Source organism: Bactrocera latifrons, unplaced genomic scaffold (genome assembly GCF_001853355.1).
Source record: "Bactrocera latifrons isolate USDA-ARS-PBARC rearing strain unplaced genomic scaffold, ASM185335v1 scaffold_111, whole genome shotgun sequence".
Classification (NCBI taxonomy): domain Eukaryota; kingdom Metazoa; phylum Arthropoda; class Insecta; order Diptera; family Tephritidae; genus Bactrocera; species Bactrocera latifrons.
Window position 1 is genome coordinate 235,858 of NW_017534531.1, and position 14,960 is coordinate 250,817.

At 38.7% G+C, this 14,960-nt stretch overlaps 1 protein-coding gene across 1 annotated transcript in view; it reads left to right on the top strand.

The window, feature by feature from the left end:
* LOC108974024 overlaps window positions 1–14,960 on the top strand; it is a gene marked incomplete in the record, with an annotated part of 296,862 nt that overhangs the window by 41,127 nt on the left and 240,775 nt on the right. The window contains 1 exon segment of the mRNA XM_018941597.1: window positions 12,733–12,825. Within this exon segment, the coding sequence (XP_018797142.1) occupies window positions 12,733–12,825 (93 nt within the window).

Genomic DNA, 14,960 nt, shown 5'->3' on the forward strand with positions numbered 1-14,960 from the left:
GATTTCTTCCATTTTTGAACTGTTTATGGAAATGCCTGAAGGAAACGACTGTATAGAGTTTGGTTGACATAGCTATAGTAGTTTCCGGGATATGTACAAAAAACTTAGTAGGGGGCGGGGCCACGCCCACTTTTCCAAAAAAATTACGTCCAAATATGCCCCTCCCTAATGCGATCCTCTGTGCCAAATTTCATTTTAATACCTTCATTTGTGACGCTTTATAGGTTTTCGGTTTTCGCCATTTTGTGGGCGTGGCAGTGGGCCGATTTTGCCCATCTTCGAACCTAACCTTCTTATGGAGCCAGGAAATGCGTGTACCAAGTTTCATCATGATATCTCAATTTTTAYTCAAGTTACAGCTTGCACGGAGGGGCGGACAAACAGACATCCGGCWTTCAACTCTACTCGTCACCCTGATCCCTTTGGTATATATAACCCTATATATGACTTTTTTAGTTTTAGCACTTACAAACAACCGTTACGTGAACAAAACTATAATACTCTCTTTAGCAACTTTGTTGCGAGAGTATAAAAACACATAGAAAAGGATTTTATTAGATTTTTGGATAATATCGCTTTCTTCCTTATTAATATAGGGTATATAAGGAAACCGGGTTATAACCTTTATAGCTATTCATATCGCCTAATATTCTACACATTTAGCAGGGTTTCAATTCTTTGCTGTGGACTTTAAGGCATACCCAAGTTCGGTTTTTTTTTAAGAATACAGTTTTTGAGATCTTGAGATTTAAGTTTTGGAAGTTTGTTAAAATTCTTCTATTTCTGTCAATGTGTTAGAAGTTAGTTGAAGTTTTTGCGAGTTTTTTCGAAGTGTCCGGTGCAGAATATGGTTTTTAGTATCTGAAGATCTGCGATTTAGAAGTTAGTTGAAAATTTTACGATTTTTTTCGATGTTTTTTTTTTTTGAAGAATACCATTTTTGAGATCTTCCGAGTTAAGGTTTGAAAGTTTGTTAAAATTCTTCTAATTTCGGCCAATGTGTCATATGCAGAATATGGTTTTTTGAATGTGAAGATCTGAGATTTGGAAGTTAGTTGAAAATGTTGTTTTTTTCCGATATGTCGTCTCAGGAATAAAGGGTTTTCAAAATCTGAATATTTGAAAGTTAGTTGAAAATCTTCTCATTTTTGCCTCACCATTTGTCATATCAAAAAATATAGTTTATGACATCTGGAGGACTGGGATTTGAAAGTTGATTAAAAATTGATTAAAAATCTTCCGATTCCCTCCTATACGTCACAAGAAGAATATAGTTTTTGATATCTGGAGATCTTCCGATTTCTGTTTATATGCCAAACGAACAAATGTGGTTTTTTGAGATCTGGTGATTTAAGATTTGGAAGTTGGTTGAAAATCTTCCAACATGTCTTATAACTACTATGGCTTTGGGAGATCTAAGATTTGTAAACTAGTAGTTTATAATGAGCAAATATGGTTTTTGAGATCTGGAGATCTCAGATTTGGATGTTAGTTGAAAAACTTCCAACTTCTTACGATATGTCTTATAAAGACTATGGTTTTTAAGCTCTCAGATTCGGAAGTTTAAAACCTTTTGACTTTAAATTATTAAGATCTCTGTAAGCTTACGAATTTTTAGTTATCAGCTKCTTTTAAAAGGGAACTTAGAACACATATAGGACCTATAATCTCGRAAATATCTGCCTTTTTTATCTTCGCGTATTTTTGGTTCCTGTAGTCTAGCTTTAGCTCTAGTTTTAAAGAATGTGTAATATGGGTTTCTCTAACTTCTGTTRGGAGGAAATGTATAAATGAATCCGACATAAAAACAACAACTTTACGAAACTAATTACCATCGGCGCGCCTACCGTCGGAGCTTGTTTTACAGCATACTCACCGGTAATTTTTTCTAAAACAACAATTGCTGTTTATTCGCGCATACAATTACATCCACTATATTTAACGGAAAGTTACCTAGCTCTGCTGTGTTGCTGCTAAGCATGCGATTTTGTTTAAAAAATAATCACATGCGATTTTACGCCATGTAAATTTATAAAGTTTTCCTCTTTCACACTCTCGCAACATGTTGCWACAGAGTATAATAGTTTTGTTCACCTATTTGTTGTTTGTATCAACTAAAACTAATCGAGGTAAATAACGGGCGGTGTAAATTACTTTTTTAAAGAAAAAACACAGAAACTTCAAATGGAATGGAAAATGTTTACTGTCATACGAAAAAAACATTTTTTGGCATTTATATTTTGAGGATMATCTCTTTCAAATGTTGGTCGCGGCTATGTCTCAGATGATCCATACGTTGAGTCCAATTTTCATTGAAGCATTTCGAAAGGTAACTGGCGAATGACATACGTGATTTTTTACTCCAAAGCCTGAATCGAAGCGGGAATGTCCGCATAGACTTGAGACTTTACATATCTCCATAGCAAAAAGTCTAACGATGTGATATCACACGATCTTGGTGGCCAATCGACCGGCYAAAAACGTTAAATTATCTGCTCACCGAAGTATTCTCTCAATAAATCCATTGATTGATTCGATATGTGGGAAGTGGCGCCGTCTTGTTGCAACCAAATATCGCGAATATGAGATCACGAACTTCCATTTCAGGCATTAARGAGATGGTTATCATGGCGCCATTGATGGTTACGTTCTCACCGTCTTTATTTTTGAAGAAATATGAACCGATAAATCCACCGGCCCACAAGCTACGCTAAACCGTTGTTTTTCAGGATGAAATGGCAGCTCTTGAATTTCTTCTGCCTGCTCTTCGTCCCAAAGGCGACAGTTTTACTTGTTTTCGCATACATTGATTCAGAAATGGGCCTCATCGCTGAACAAAATTTGACAGATTATAAAATTTTAGATTACACTCGAATTTWGTCCCTCCTTACATGTAAATTCTTAAATTTAATTTTTGTCATCAGTCGGTTGTAAGTGATGGGAGCTCTTTTAACACATCTATTTCTATATTCATTKATGTAATTGTATATCTGTTTAATGTATACATATATAATATATACATACAAGTATGTACACATTTGTGAAGTTAAATCGTTTTTACCCACTCGCTATTCACGCCCGATGATGACTGCGTTATTTGCTTCTTTTGGTTATTATTTTCGGTTTCATTTGCATTATTGTTGTCGTAACTTTTGTTATTTTCTATTTACATTTCGTTTGTTGTGTCGACGTCGATTAAGTCAGCGTTTAGTTGAGATATTTTGTTTATAAATTGAAGATGAAGTCATCGTTCGTTTTGTCGCTCTCCGACTAGTCGCCAAAATTCACTCGCTCGCACTAATAATGTGGCGATCATGCAACTTTACAAACGGCATGTTCGGTGACGCGCAGTGTTGTTGTGCATGTGTTCGTGTTTGTGCTGGTGTGTGTGTTTTGACGATGATGGTGTTGTGCGGGAATGCAGATTGCGTTTATTTTTTAAATAATTTATGTGTTATTAATTATATTTGCATTTGTCAGCTTGCCATTTCGTACTTAACCATGCTGTCTGGTAGTCACCTGCCTGCCGTCTGGTTGGTGTTGCGAAACAATTTTTGAGGTGCGAAATTGCTTGCGTTAAATATGAACTAATGGAGTCCATTGTCTGTGGTTCGGTAAGCCGAACTTCGATCATTTATAACCAAATAAGAAAAATAGGCTTTAACGGTTCAATATTTAAGGTATTCCCTAAAATTTGAATCACTTCGGCGACGCAATGTCCTAACATTTTAGTTAGGTGTTGTGACYTCAATTACTCAGGGAAAGTTAGATCTCGAGAAAACATAGTGACAGCTTTTAAATATTCCGTTTTGGGCAGCACTTTAAACTCTAAATTTTGGTACTAAAGTCATTAACGAATTATAAATGAATCTTACAGGATTTTACAAACATATTGAACTACTTTATTATCAGACTCGTTAGAGGCCTGGGTCATAGCGCAATGGCAAAACTCCAAAGCCGCTGAACTTGAAAAAYAGGGCTAACCCTTGTCTGGGTTAGGACGGATTGGTACTGGGCCCCTCGTMTTTCGTTACTATGAGCTTCGCTAGTCTTGTTCAACAACTAGTTTCTGTCAGTTAAATCAGTATACGGATCCTTCTGGCCTGCTAGAACGCAAAAGATCCACTCAACTGGCTACTCTTAGCAAGGTTCATCTTACCGCATTTGTACGAGTTCCTATTAGTCATTGTCCAAAAGGCTTACATGGGTATGGCTAAATGTTTCGTCGGACAAAAAATTTGTATGTAGAAAGTTGAAGTGGAAAAATCTAGGCAATTTCTTTTCTTCCTCGTTCAGGTTTTGAAGGATTGACATTAAAAGATCTCGGCAGTCGTAACTTCGGTAACGCTGGTGAATTAGCCGAAATTGATCTTTGCCGTCAGAACAAATTTCGGACAGACCCAAAACGCTTTGTGAGGGTTTTTTCGWTCAATACTTTGTAGTATTTATGTAACAATATGGGCCCTTGTTATCAGTTGGTCATGTTCGATCGCAACTGGGTTTTGTGATGGGGTCGAACTTTTCTAAACTTCACTTAAATCAAATTTTCTTAATCCATCATTAAAAAATCTCACGCAGAATACCCTCAAGAATTTAATACATTCGTAGATGTGCATATATCTTAAATATGCAAGTTTGTATGCCAAATTATTTGACAGTCACTGTTGATCTTTTACTCTCACTTCGCTGTCTGATGTAACTGGTCACCGATTGCGGCGACTCGCGAGTAATTAAAAATGATAAATTATTATGTGTCGCAGCGTCAATGTCAATATTGTCATGAAAGCATATTTTTGTGGTTCGTTGATTTTTTATTTTCATACTCTAAAAAAATGTAATTTTTGCAAAAAAATAAACGCGACTGTGATGTGGCGAGGCATTCAAGAAAAGAGTATTGAGATGATTCTGTCTCAACTTCTTCCAAACAGCTGATGCGACTGTCATCCGGCAAGATATTGTTAGAATTCCCACAACCATTGAAAGGTGAATCTTGCTGAGAGCAAGGAGTTGCCTGGACCTCTTACGAATTACGCTGGGCCATAAGAACTTTGTGACTGCTTTTGAGACTCAACAGTCCAGTAGTGAATCACAASATACTAACGGAACTACTTGCCGTTCCGATTCCGCAATTATTGAGGCTGAAGTACCTGCCATTCGTAAGAAAGCTCAACGACGCTCTCCTTCAGCGAGTCTTTCCCTCCCATACGTTCTCTGAAGGTATGTGAGCAAAGAAACGGCAGCCAAGAGTAGGTTCGGCGTTCTATTAATCCAAGTACTTTGGAATGAATTCAAGTTGTGCGAGGATTCTAGAGTGCCCAGCTTCGCAGTCATCTAAGTAACCAACTTCTCTGACCTGAAGGCACCCTTTGCGGCCATACATTTCACAGCTATATTCTGCAAGGCATTCATTAGTGTGGTTCGCATTACACCAAAAATATTTATGAAGGCAGCCCGTTGAATACTCGTCAATTTTTCCGCGAGTGTAGTCTTTCTGAGCAGCTACCACCAGACAAAAATCCGTAGAACAGTATAGACTTAACTATGGTTACATAGAGCCAAAGAACTACTACTTCTTCCCTACAACAGTAGAAGGCAACCGTTGCCCTTCTTGCTCTTTCATCGTTGTTGGGTTTCCATGAATGCTCCCTGTCTCGGCTGAGCCCTAGATACTTAACTCTGTCAGAAGGCCGAAAATGCGCTCTTCCCATTAATGAAAGATGCGCCTCCATTATTTTGTACTTTCTAGTGTATAAAACTGGCTTGGTCTTGCTAGGATTTTAGGGAAAAAAATAATTGGAGGCCCCAACAATTATATGGATACCTTACAGTTGAAAATATTATGAATATGAAGAAGCCAACTGTTTAAAATATTTAATTCAAGAAATTAGCAAACATTTTGTCTTAAATCAAAATACATTATATTCTTGTTTGAAGTTTTTTGTAAATATTTTTTTTAAAGGTCAAACTATTTCAACTCAACATAACCTATAAATCGAAAACGATGCATTATTTTCTCATAAAAGAAAACAGTCTACAAAGCAATAATAAATCTCATTTCATATTTAGTCGCTGTTATTTTYGCAATAAAAATACATTAAATCACTTGATTATTACTCAAACTGTTTAATTTTAATGTAAACACAATGTGCCGAATTACGAATTAATAAATTCGCTGGAAAATCTTGTGCATTTTGAGATTAAAAGCAACTTCCGCTGATGCATTTAGGGATACGGGTACTGATCGTTATAAACAAACGTACACACACATTAAGTAGTGTAGAAATACATGTTCCGCCGACCACTTCTTCGATGTAGTGGAACTAGTAGTTAGATGTGTATAAGAGACAGACTCTGAAGTCCTCGTAAACATTGATTTCATTCCTTGTCCTTGTCTAGCCCTGGCTGTCGTTTCTTTGCTCACATACCTTCATGGGAAGCATGAGAATGTACGATTTGCTGGAGGAGAGGGGCAGTGAGCTGTTTTACGTATTAATCAAAGCTTGCGGGAAGGGTTGATGGAGAAATACACTGTTAGTAACTTTCCAGCAGCTCCAGTTTTAGGCTTCCTGTAGGGTATCCAGACTAGCAGACCACCGTCAAGCTATTTTATCATTAGAATGATTTGGTTGGGTGGCCGCAGCGTTATTGCAGGAATCTGTAATACTGATGAGCTTGCTAGGAGAGATCTTTAAGTCTCAATAAGTGCGGATTGAGAACGGGTAGGGGCGCCGTTGACTTCTTGTGGTGTAGTACTGGGCTGTTTTGCCTCAGATATGCTCAACGAGCATTGGTCAACTACCAGCAGCTGTGCAGTCGCATGATCCTTCTGACCCCAGGGTCCATCAATGCAGTAAGATTGAACATCTTACCGGATGCAAGTTGTATTAGCTGTTTGGAAGAAGATGAGATATGAAGATAGAATCAGCTCAGCACTTCTTCCTCGAATGTCCCGGTTTTGGCAGATCTCATACTTTTACACATTCAGGTGTATAAATAAAATACCTAAACAGATTTGTGATAGTTTCAGGGCGCTTTACTGACAGCTATTATTCAACTGCATGAGTTTTTCCGTTTGGCTTCACGGAGGAATAAACATACCATAGCCCAACCTAACCGTACATTTTAAATACATATATACGACTTCGTTGAAGAGGTTATATTCACTTGTAAGTTTCAATTTCTTGTCGAATCGAACAAACAACTGGTTTAATTCTAGTATAACGAGTATTTCCATGAAGACGCTAAAAAAGTAGACCGATGTGGACAACAAACGACGTCATATTTTCTCCGCTTTTTCGTAATTTCTCTTCAATAAGGCTTGTCATTTCATCATAGAAAGACATAGAATCCAAAAATTTACTATTGAAATCCGGTGTCAATTAATGGTCGTCATAATCGTCCTGTCAGTTCAGAATCTAAGGAAAAATTTGAATCCAAAGGCAATGTACAAAATGTTCCCGTGCCAAAGAATTAAAGATGTGTCCGTAGTGTTAAGAATATTGCTTAGGACATCTCTGCGGCAAATTGAAGCAAGAACTGAAGCCGCTTGACCACCAGAATCCTCGTATGTTCGTGAGTTGGGCTGAGTAACAACTTGAAAACGATTTAGATTTTCATCGAAAAGCATCTTCCGCGATGAGGGTCATTTCTGGCTGAATGGCTTCGTCAATAAGCTAAATATGCGTTATTGGTCAGGCGGCAATCCACACGTACTTCATGAGTCACGATTTCATCCCGAAAAAATTACGGTTTGGTGCGGTTTATGGGCCGGTGGCGTCTTTGGGCTGTACTTCTTCCGTGATGATCAAAATCGGCACGTTACTGTGAACGGGAATAGCTATCGCTGAATGATAACCGTATATTTTTTGACCTGATTTGTTGATATGGACTTGGACAGAATATGATTAGAGCAGGACGGCGCCACAAGCCACACAGCGAATGTCACAATCGATTTATTGAGAACCAAATTTTGTGAACGTGTTATCTTTCGAAATTATCCAGTCAATTAGCCGTCTCGATTGTGCGATTTGACGCCGTTAAACTATAACCAGTGGGGCTACGTCAAGTCGATGGTCTATGCCAACAAGCCAGCGACGACTGCGGAACTTCATACGAATATTTTGGGTGAAATTGCAGCAGTATTGGCCGATTTATGCTTGAAACCCATCGAAAATGGGGTTCAGCGTCTAGACTTCTGCAAGCGTGCTCGTGGTGGCCATGCAAAAGAAATCGAGTTCCTTACATAATGGCATCGAAGGTACTTTCACAGGAATAAGAAATTTCATTGATATACCGATCCGTACTTTTGTAGCGCTCTTATTGAAAAATCCATTACATAATTAATTAGACGCAGTTGGATAACTTTGTTATTGCTTTCTCATATAAATTTGTTATCAAGAAAGCAGAGCTCAATTATAGCGATTGGCGAATCGAACACGCCATTGGAAATTGAAATGATGAGTTTGAGACTAGTACCGGTAATACGATTTGTTCTCTGAGCACTAGCCGTGCTCGGAGATTATTACACGGTTTTGGACATACATACATACATATGTATGTATATGTATGCACAAGTCCTCAGCACAAACAAACAAAGTGAGCTGCTTGTAAATATGTCTACTGGTAATAAAATACACAAACGCCCACACGCTTGACTCCATTAAACAAAAATTGAAATTGAGAAATAAATGGAAAACAAAACAAAAACAAGTAAATTTAAATTTAGCAGCGCACAACAAAGAGCTGCGTTAGCTAATTATTAACAACAAGCAACAATGTAGGTAGGGGCGGTGTAAGTGTGTAAGATGCGGCATTATACACTTGCACTTGAACTTGCCACACTGTCAATAAGTCGTCGATGGCTAATATTCAACGCCTCGGGTGAAATATGCGTTCAGCGCAAAGCTAAAGTGCATGAGTGCTGTTTAACAACAACAAAAACAAACGGACATACATATTTACAAGCAACTTAATTTATATAGAGCGATTAGAAATGCATTTCACGAACAACAATCAGTGAGCGATGAGTTCGCCGCGCACACACAAGTCTCCGTCGCTATAGTCAAAGGCATCCATTTAAGTAGTTGGCAGCTAGCTCAGCACACGTCAGTGATTCCCGCCTCCTGCTGATGCTGCTGCCGCTGCTGCTGGGCTCATCAATATTTACATATGTATGTGCCTCGAAGATTTTTTATGATCTCGCATATGGGCGTATGACAGCCTGTCATTGCTTAGTTTAAAAATAAGACACGTTCGCTGTCGTCGCTCAGAAAAGTTTTTCGAAACATGACATGTCAGTATGTGCAAGTTTTTCCACTACCACATACATACACCTAACATATACATATGTATGTACATTCGTACGCTAAACGTTGGTTTTCACTTTTCAGTTTTTGTTTTGGCATTTGTCCAGCATTTGCCGGCGGCTCCTCCGCCTCGCATATGTGTATGCCTGTTCTTTTGCGGTTTGTGGCGCTGTTGTTGGCGTATAAATATAAACAAATAAATTTTGTTAATTTCTAGCTTTGTTGCATTACTCATAACCGGGAAATTTCGCACAATAATAGAGCTAATAAAGACTTGGTGGTATTGTGCTGATGACGGTGATGATGTGTAAGCAGAATCTCTGCCTAAACATGTGCGGTCCATACATCATAAAAGATTGAAGCTTCGACAGCTGTTAGAGAGTAGTCGCCTACTCGTGCATTTACCGGAATTCACTTGAGCATTTGTTTAAAGTAGTCTCTGTAGATATTCCTGCTCGAAGACTCTGTGTGTTTTAATTTAAAAACAAGAAGTAATTTTGCTTGACAATACTTGACAAATACAAAATATTCCTTAAAAGAGATAGTTTTTGAGCGGTTGATTTGTGTAGGCTATAGTGATCCGAACCGAACAATTTTGTCGGAGAATTTAGCATTGCCATAGGCAATGATCCATGTCAAATTTCGTAGAAAAATGTGTCTACTAATAAAGTTTTCCATACAAGCACTATATTCCGATCGTTCAGTTTGTATGGTAGCTATAAAATATAGCAATCCAATCCATTTGTTCAGAGACTACATCTTCGCTTTAGACAATAATCTATGCCAAATTTCTTGAAGATATCCGGTCAATTGAGAAAGCTTTCCATACAAGCAGTTGATACCGATCATTCAGTTGGTATGGCAGCTATGTGCTATAGAGGTTCGATATTGACGGTTTCAACAAAAAAGAAACTTTTTGCCGAAAAAGTAGCGTACATATGTAAATTTCAGGTCGTTACCTTAAAAACTAAAGGAATAGATCGCAAGTAAATGCTAAGCTAACGAGTTTTCAAGTCCCGTTATCCATAGAATGCGAACAGATCGGAACTATAGAAACTTATCGGTTCAAATGAGTGTAAGATTTCGGAAAAAAATAAACGACTATCCCTCCGACCTTTCTTGCTTCCTCGCTGCACGGAACCTATCACTCTCCCCTACTAAGTCCACAGCGACCATATTCACAAACTGGACAAAGGTATACAGATTTAACACTAATATTGCAGACGATAGCGTTAAAATTCCGTCTGTCAGCAATCCTAAGATTTTAGGAGGCAAAATCCTCAAGTCGCTAGGCGGCAGTACATGGGGACAAGACAAAGAAACGTTGTTGGCAGCATATAAGGCAATCGACCGGCCGGTCCTTAACTACGCCCCACTAATATGGTCGTCTGGATGCAGTGAAATGTAGACGAGGAAGCTACAACTATGTCAGAACACTGCACTCCGTACTATTACGGCATGCCACTTGATGTCTCTTATCGAATATCTGAGTGAGGCTCGCATTCTCCAAAATAAGAAGCATAATGAACTAGTCCCCAAACATTTTCTGCTGGTGTGTTTTCGTAGAAATCATTTCTGCAGTCCTCTGCTTGAAGCAGAACCGCCTTGTTGGAGCATCAACAAAAAGGGGTCGAGAGTGACGCTCGCACAGCTTCGTTCTGGATACTGGAACATTTTAAATWTTTACTTATCCAGAATCGACCCGACATATGAAACTCCTCGTATGACTCTAACCACATCTTTGCATGCCCAGCTAACTTTACATATCTGACACCGCTCTTCCTATGGTCCAACCCTGTTGAAACAGTCCGTTTTCTGGGCCTACCGTTGTATGACCTTGATGACAAGTTATTTGAACCTTCCCACTCTGACGAGGACTAGATAACCGGTATAACAACAAGGCCGGAACTCTGCAATCTTCGTGAATTCTAGTACTGGATAGCTGGTATCTTCTTTTATCCTCTTTTTAATTTTTTAACCGTCTACAACTCGTTTTGGAGTTTGATATACACTAACACTCCCTATGTGTTAAGTGTTATTTTTGCTATTTGTTATCTTTTACAATTATTCGTCTATAAAATGCCACAAAAAGTATGAGGCCTTCTTTCATACATTGTTTGTCAAAAAAGTCTTGCGGTATTTTCGCTAGTAGGCTCTGGTCGAAATAGACCGGCATAGTAGCAGCCGTAGCATCGGTCAGGAGCTGGGCATGAGTCATCAAGCCGTAACAAAAAAAAAAATAATAAATAAAAAATAAAACACAAAAAACCGCAAGACTTTTTTGACAATCTATTATTTAAAATTATAACAAGTATTTCCCTTTGAATCAGTTATGTATAGTATAATATACTATATGTTTTTCACAGACTTAAAAGTAGATACTTTCGAGATAGTCATTATTAGTTGTGGACCAAATGTGTAGCATATAATTGTCTTCGCCAATTCACCAAAAGTTGAACGAATTCTGTAGAAAGTATTCCCGTATATAGTTCAGTGGTAAAAAAGAGAACCAATGTAGTGTAAAAAAGTTGGTCGTTCCGACGACATTTGCGTCTACGTAACCGGAACGGACTTGGATTTTTAGCCGACCAAGGCCGCAAATCAGCGACATGTTGAAGAACTTCGTTTTGATGCGGATTGTGGCTAGACGATGACAGCACTCGGCGACGAAGTCTCTCCCACCACGAATCCGAATTTGCGTTCCTTTATATGCCCACTATAGTAAATGCCACAAGGGCCTGCTCGTCTTAGTCCTTATTCCGTTCATCTCACTTCTTGGACGCCGGTGATGTCAGCCTTTACTTTTACGAGGCCATCAACCAACTGGGCAGCGGCACCTTCCAAATTAAGGGACCGAACATTCCAGTTGCATGCCTTAAATCGTAATCCTTATGCATTTACCATGTTCGTCATCAAAAGGGGGTCGCTCGTTCGAGGCTTTTTTCACGTGGCGGATCCCAAACGCAGCGCACAAGCCTGGGAGGGATGGTTCACTTTCTTACTTTAGTGGATGCCTAAAATTTTCGTGACCTATCCGTTATCAGAGTTCACTGACATAATAATTCGTCGAACTCAACATAGTTACTCGTGAAGAATCTACTTAAATAATGGAGCAATATGAAAACATTTGGCAATCGCTAGGTTCTTCTTTAAAGAAACCCGTACTAGCGACGAAAATATCTAATCTTCTTAACGGAGATTTATATTTTTGCAAATATTTTTTTTTTTTAGAAAAATTACTCGGATTTTTTTCTAGGTAACAACGTTGCTTTTAAAATTTTGTTATTTTATTTTTACTTTTTGATTTTTCTACGTTTTGCTTTTSACTTTTTTAAAGTAGGTTATTTGTTTTGCAAATTTTTCTTTTAAAATTATAGTCATTTAAAGCATTTTTTACTTATTACTTATTATCTCTCCTTCATTGCAGGTCTCCGGCGACAATCCAGTTTTTGTTGAAAGCGTTAAACCAGGTGGAGCGGCACAAATTGCTGGCTTAGTTGCCGGCGATATGATCTTAAAGGTTTGTTGGTGGCATTCTTTCTTATTTGTGTCGTTTTGTATGTTTTTTTTTTTATTTTTATTTCGGTTTTAGCTTGTTCTTATTATTTTTGTAGACAACAATTCAAAAGYGAACGAAAAGATCGGCCCGAAAACATTGTTACTGTTATTGTTGCATATTGTATTGTTGTTGCTTGATAAAATATTTACAATGTGTATGTATGTGAAACATACCCTTCACAGGTGCACTTCTTAAAGCAACTACATATATGAGTAACTACATGTGAAAACGAGTATGATATAGTAGTCGGAACTCAGCAACATCTTCGCAGAATTTAGCAAGATATCTTGTCAAATAAAAATATTTTCCATACATGGACTKGATTTTTATCAATCAGCTTAAACGACAGATTTATCCCATAACGATCCTATATTTTTGTTTCCAACACTCATCGTTCCATCGGCGCCGGTATTCGCCTTTAAAGAACCATACATCTCCCGCAGAACCTTTTTCTCAAAAACTCGTAACGCCGACTCATCAAATGTTGTCGTCGTCCATGCCTCATAATTTGTAGAGTTTTTTGGTCTTTGTTCATCGAGAGTGGACTTTACTTCTCCATTGCCTACTCAGACAAAAAAGTAGCAAGTAGTGTTGGCAAGAGTTGTTCTGCTTTGGATTACGAGGCTGACATTGTTGTTGGTGTTAATGTCAAGATAAACACAATTATCTGCGACTTCGAAGTTATGACTATCAAAAGTGACGAGGATGTCATCAAAAGGATGTTTAGGTGATAGCGGTATGATCTCCACTAGTCGGCATCGCGAACACTTACGGCCGTTTGCGCGTGAATTGTTTAAGCAGCGAAGGCGTTTAACTGAGAATTAGGGTTAGTTTCTTGTGTGAATAGTGTGTGCGTGTAATGTGCGTAAGGGGTCCAACCCCTTGTCACTAGACCAGAGCAATATGGAAGCTCAACTGGTAGTAGTTTCGGCTACGAGGTATGACCGGAGACTTAATTCTGATACCACGGCGAGCAGAAGCCCTTGGAGTTCGCGCCAACCTGCTCTTGCAGACTGTGCACTCGGAGAGTATCGTGGTGCTTGTGGTTATGCCCGAACGCGAGAAGAACTGGCACTTTGTCAGTTGAATGTGGAGTTGCATTGCAACCCAAAGTACGACAGAGGATTTAGATGGGCTTCGAACCCTACCTACAGTGGGTCCATTCGAAACTGTTAATTGGTAACGAAAATGCCTCGCATTTTCAGGACGCTGATCAACGCCAGCAGGTGCCCACGTTAGACACACCGGACGTTGTCAACAGTGACGTAGGAGCCAATTCGCGAGTGTGRTGATTGTTTGTTTGATGACAGTAGATATTTYGTCTTGCCCTCGTTCACAACCAGATCCATAAGCTTCGCTTCCTTATCCAGTCCGGAAGAGAGCAGTATTAACAGCGCGGATGCTGAAGCCAATGACTCTTATAGCTGATTGTACCTTCGCTATTTAGATCTACAGCTCGTAATATTTTCTCCAGCCGTGGATTGAAGAARTCACAAGAAGATCACTGGTCTGAAACCTCGCTTGGTATCAAACAGCTCAGAGAGGTTCTATCCGATCCTGACGGAATTTGTAGCTCAACATCAGCTTACAATGCCATAGCTTTGCGGGGAGACCAAAAACCTAGCGGCATAAAGGAAGTTTKTTTTGTGCTGTSAAAAGCAGTTTTGAAATCGAYGTAGAGGGGTGTGTGTCGAAGGTCTTTTCAGGGGTCTTTTCCAAGATTTCGGAGKCAAACTGATAAGGTCCAATCAGTTTGCTGACGCTGGACTTTAATCCCTCAGTATGCTCGATAGATACGTTGTTTAGGGTATAAAAAGTAAAAAGCAAAATATACAATACAATTCGCGCGAGCACTCTCACCACTAGTTCTTGGCCCTTTCATGTTGGGGTGATGTTGTTACTTTTGTTGCTGCTTTTATTGTCAAGTCACACTTGAGAGACAATAATAACAATAACAATGTATACGCGGCAGCTCTTACTATATATACACACACACRARCGCGCTCAATATGTTTTATAATTATTTATGTTCTTTTATTTATAATTTATTTGTTGCTTTTATTTACGCTTTTGCATTATTATACTCTCGCAACAAA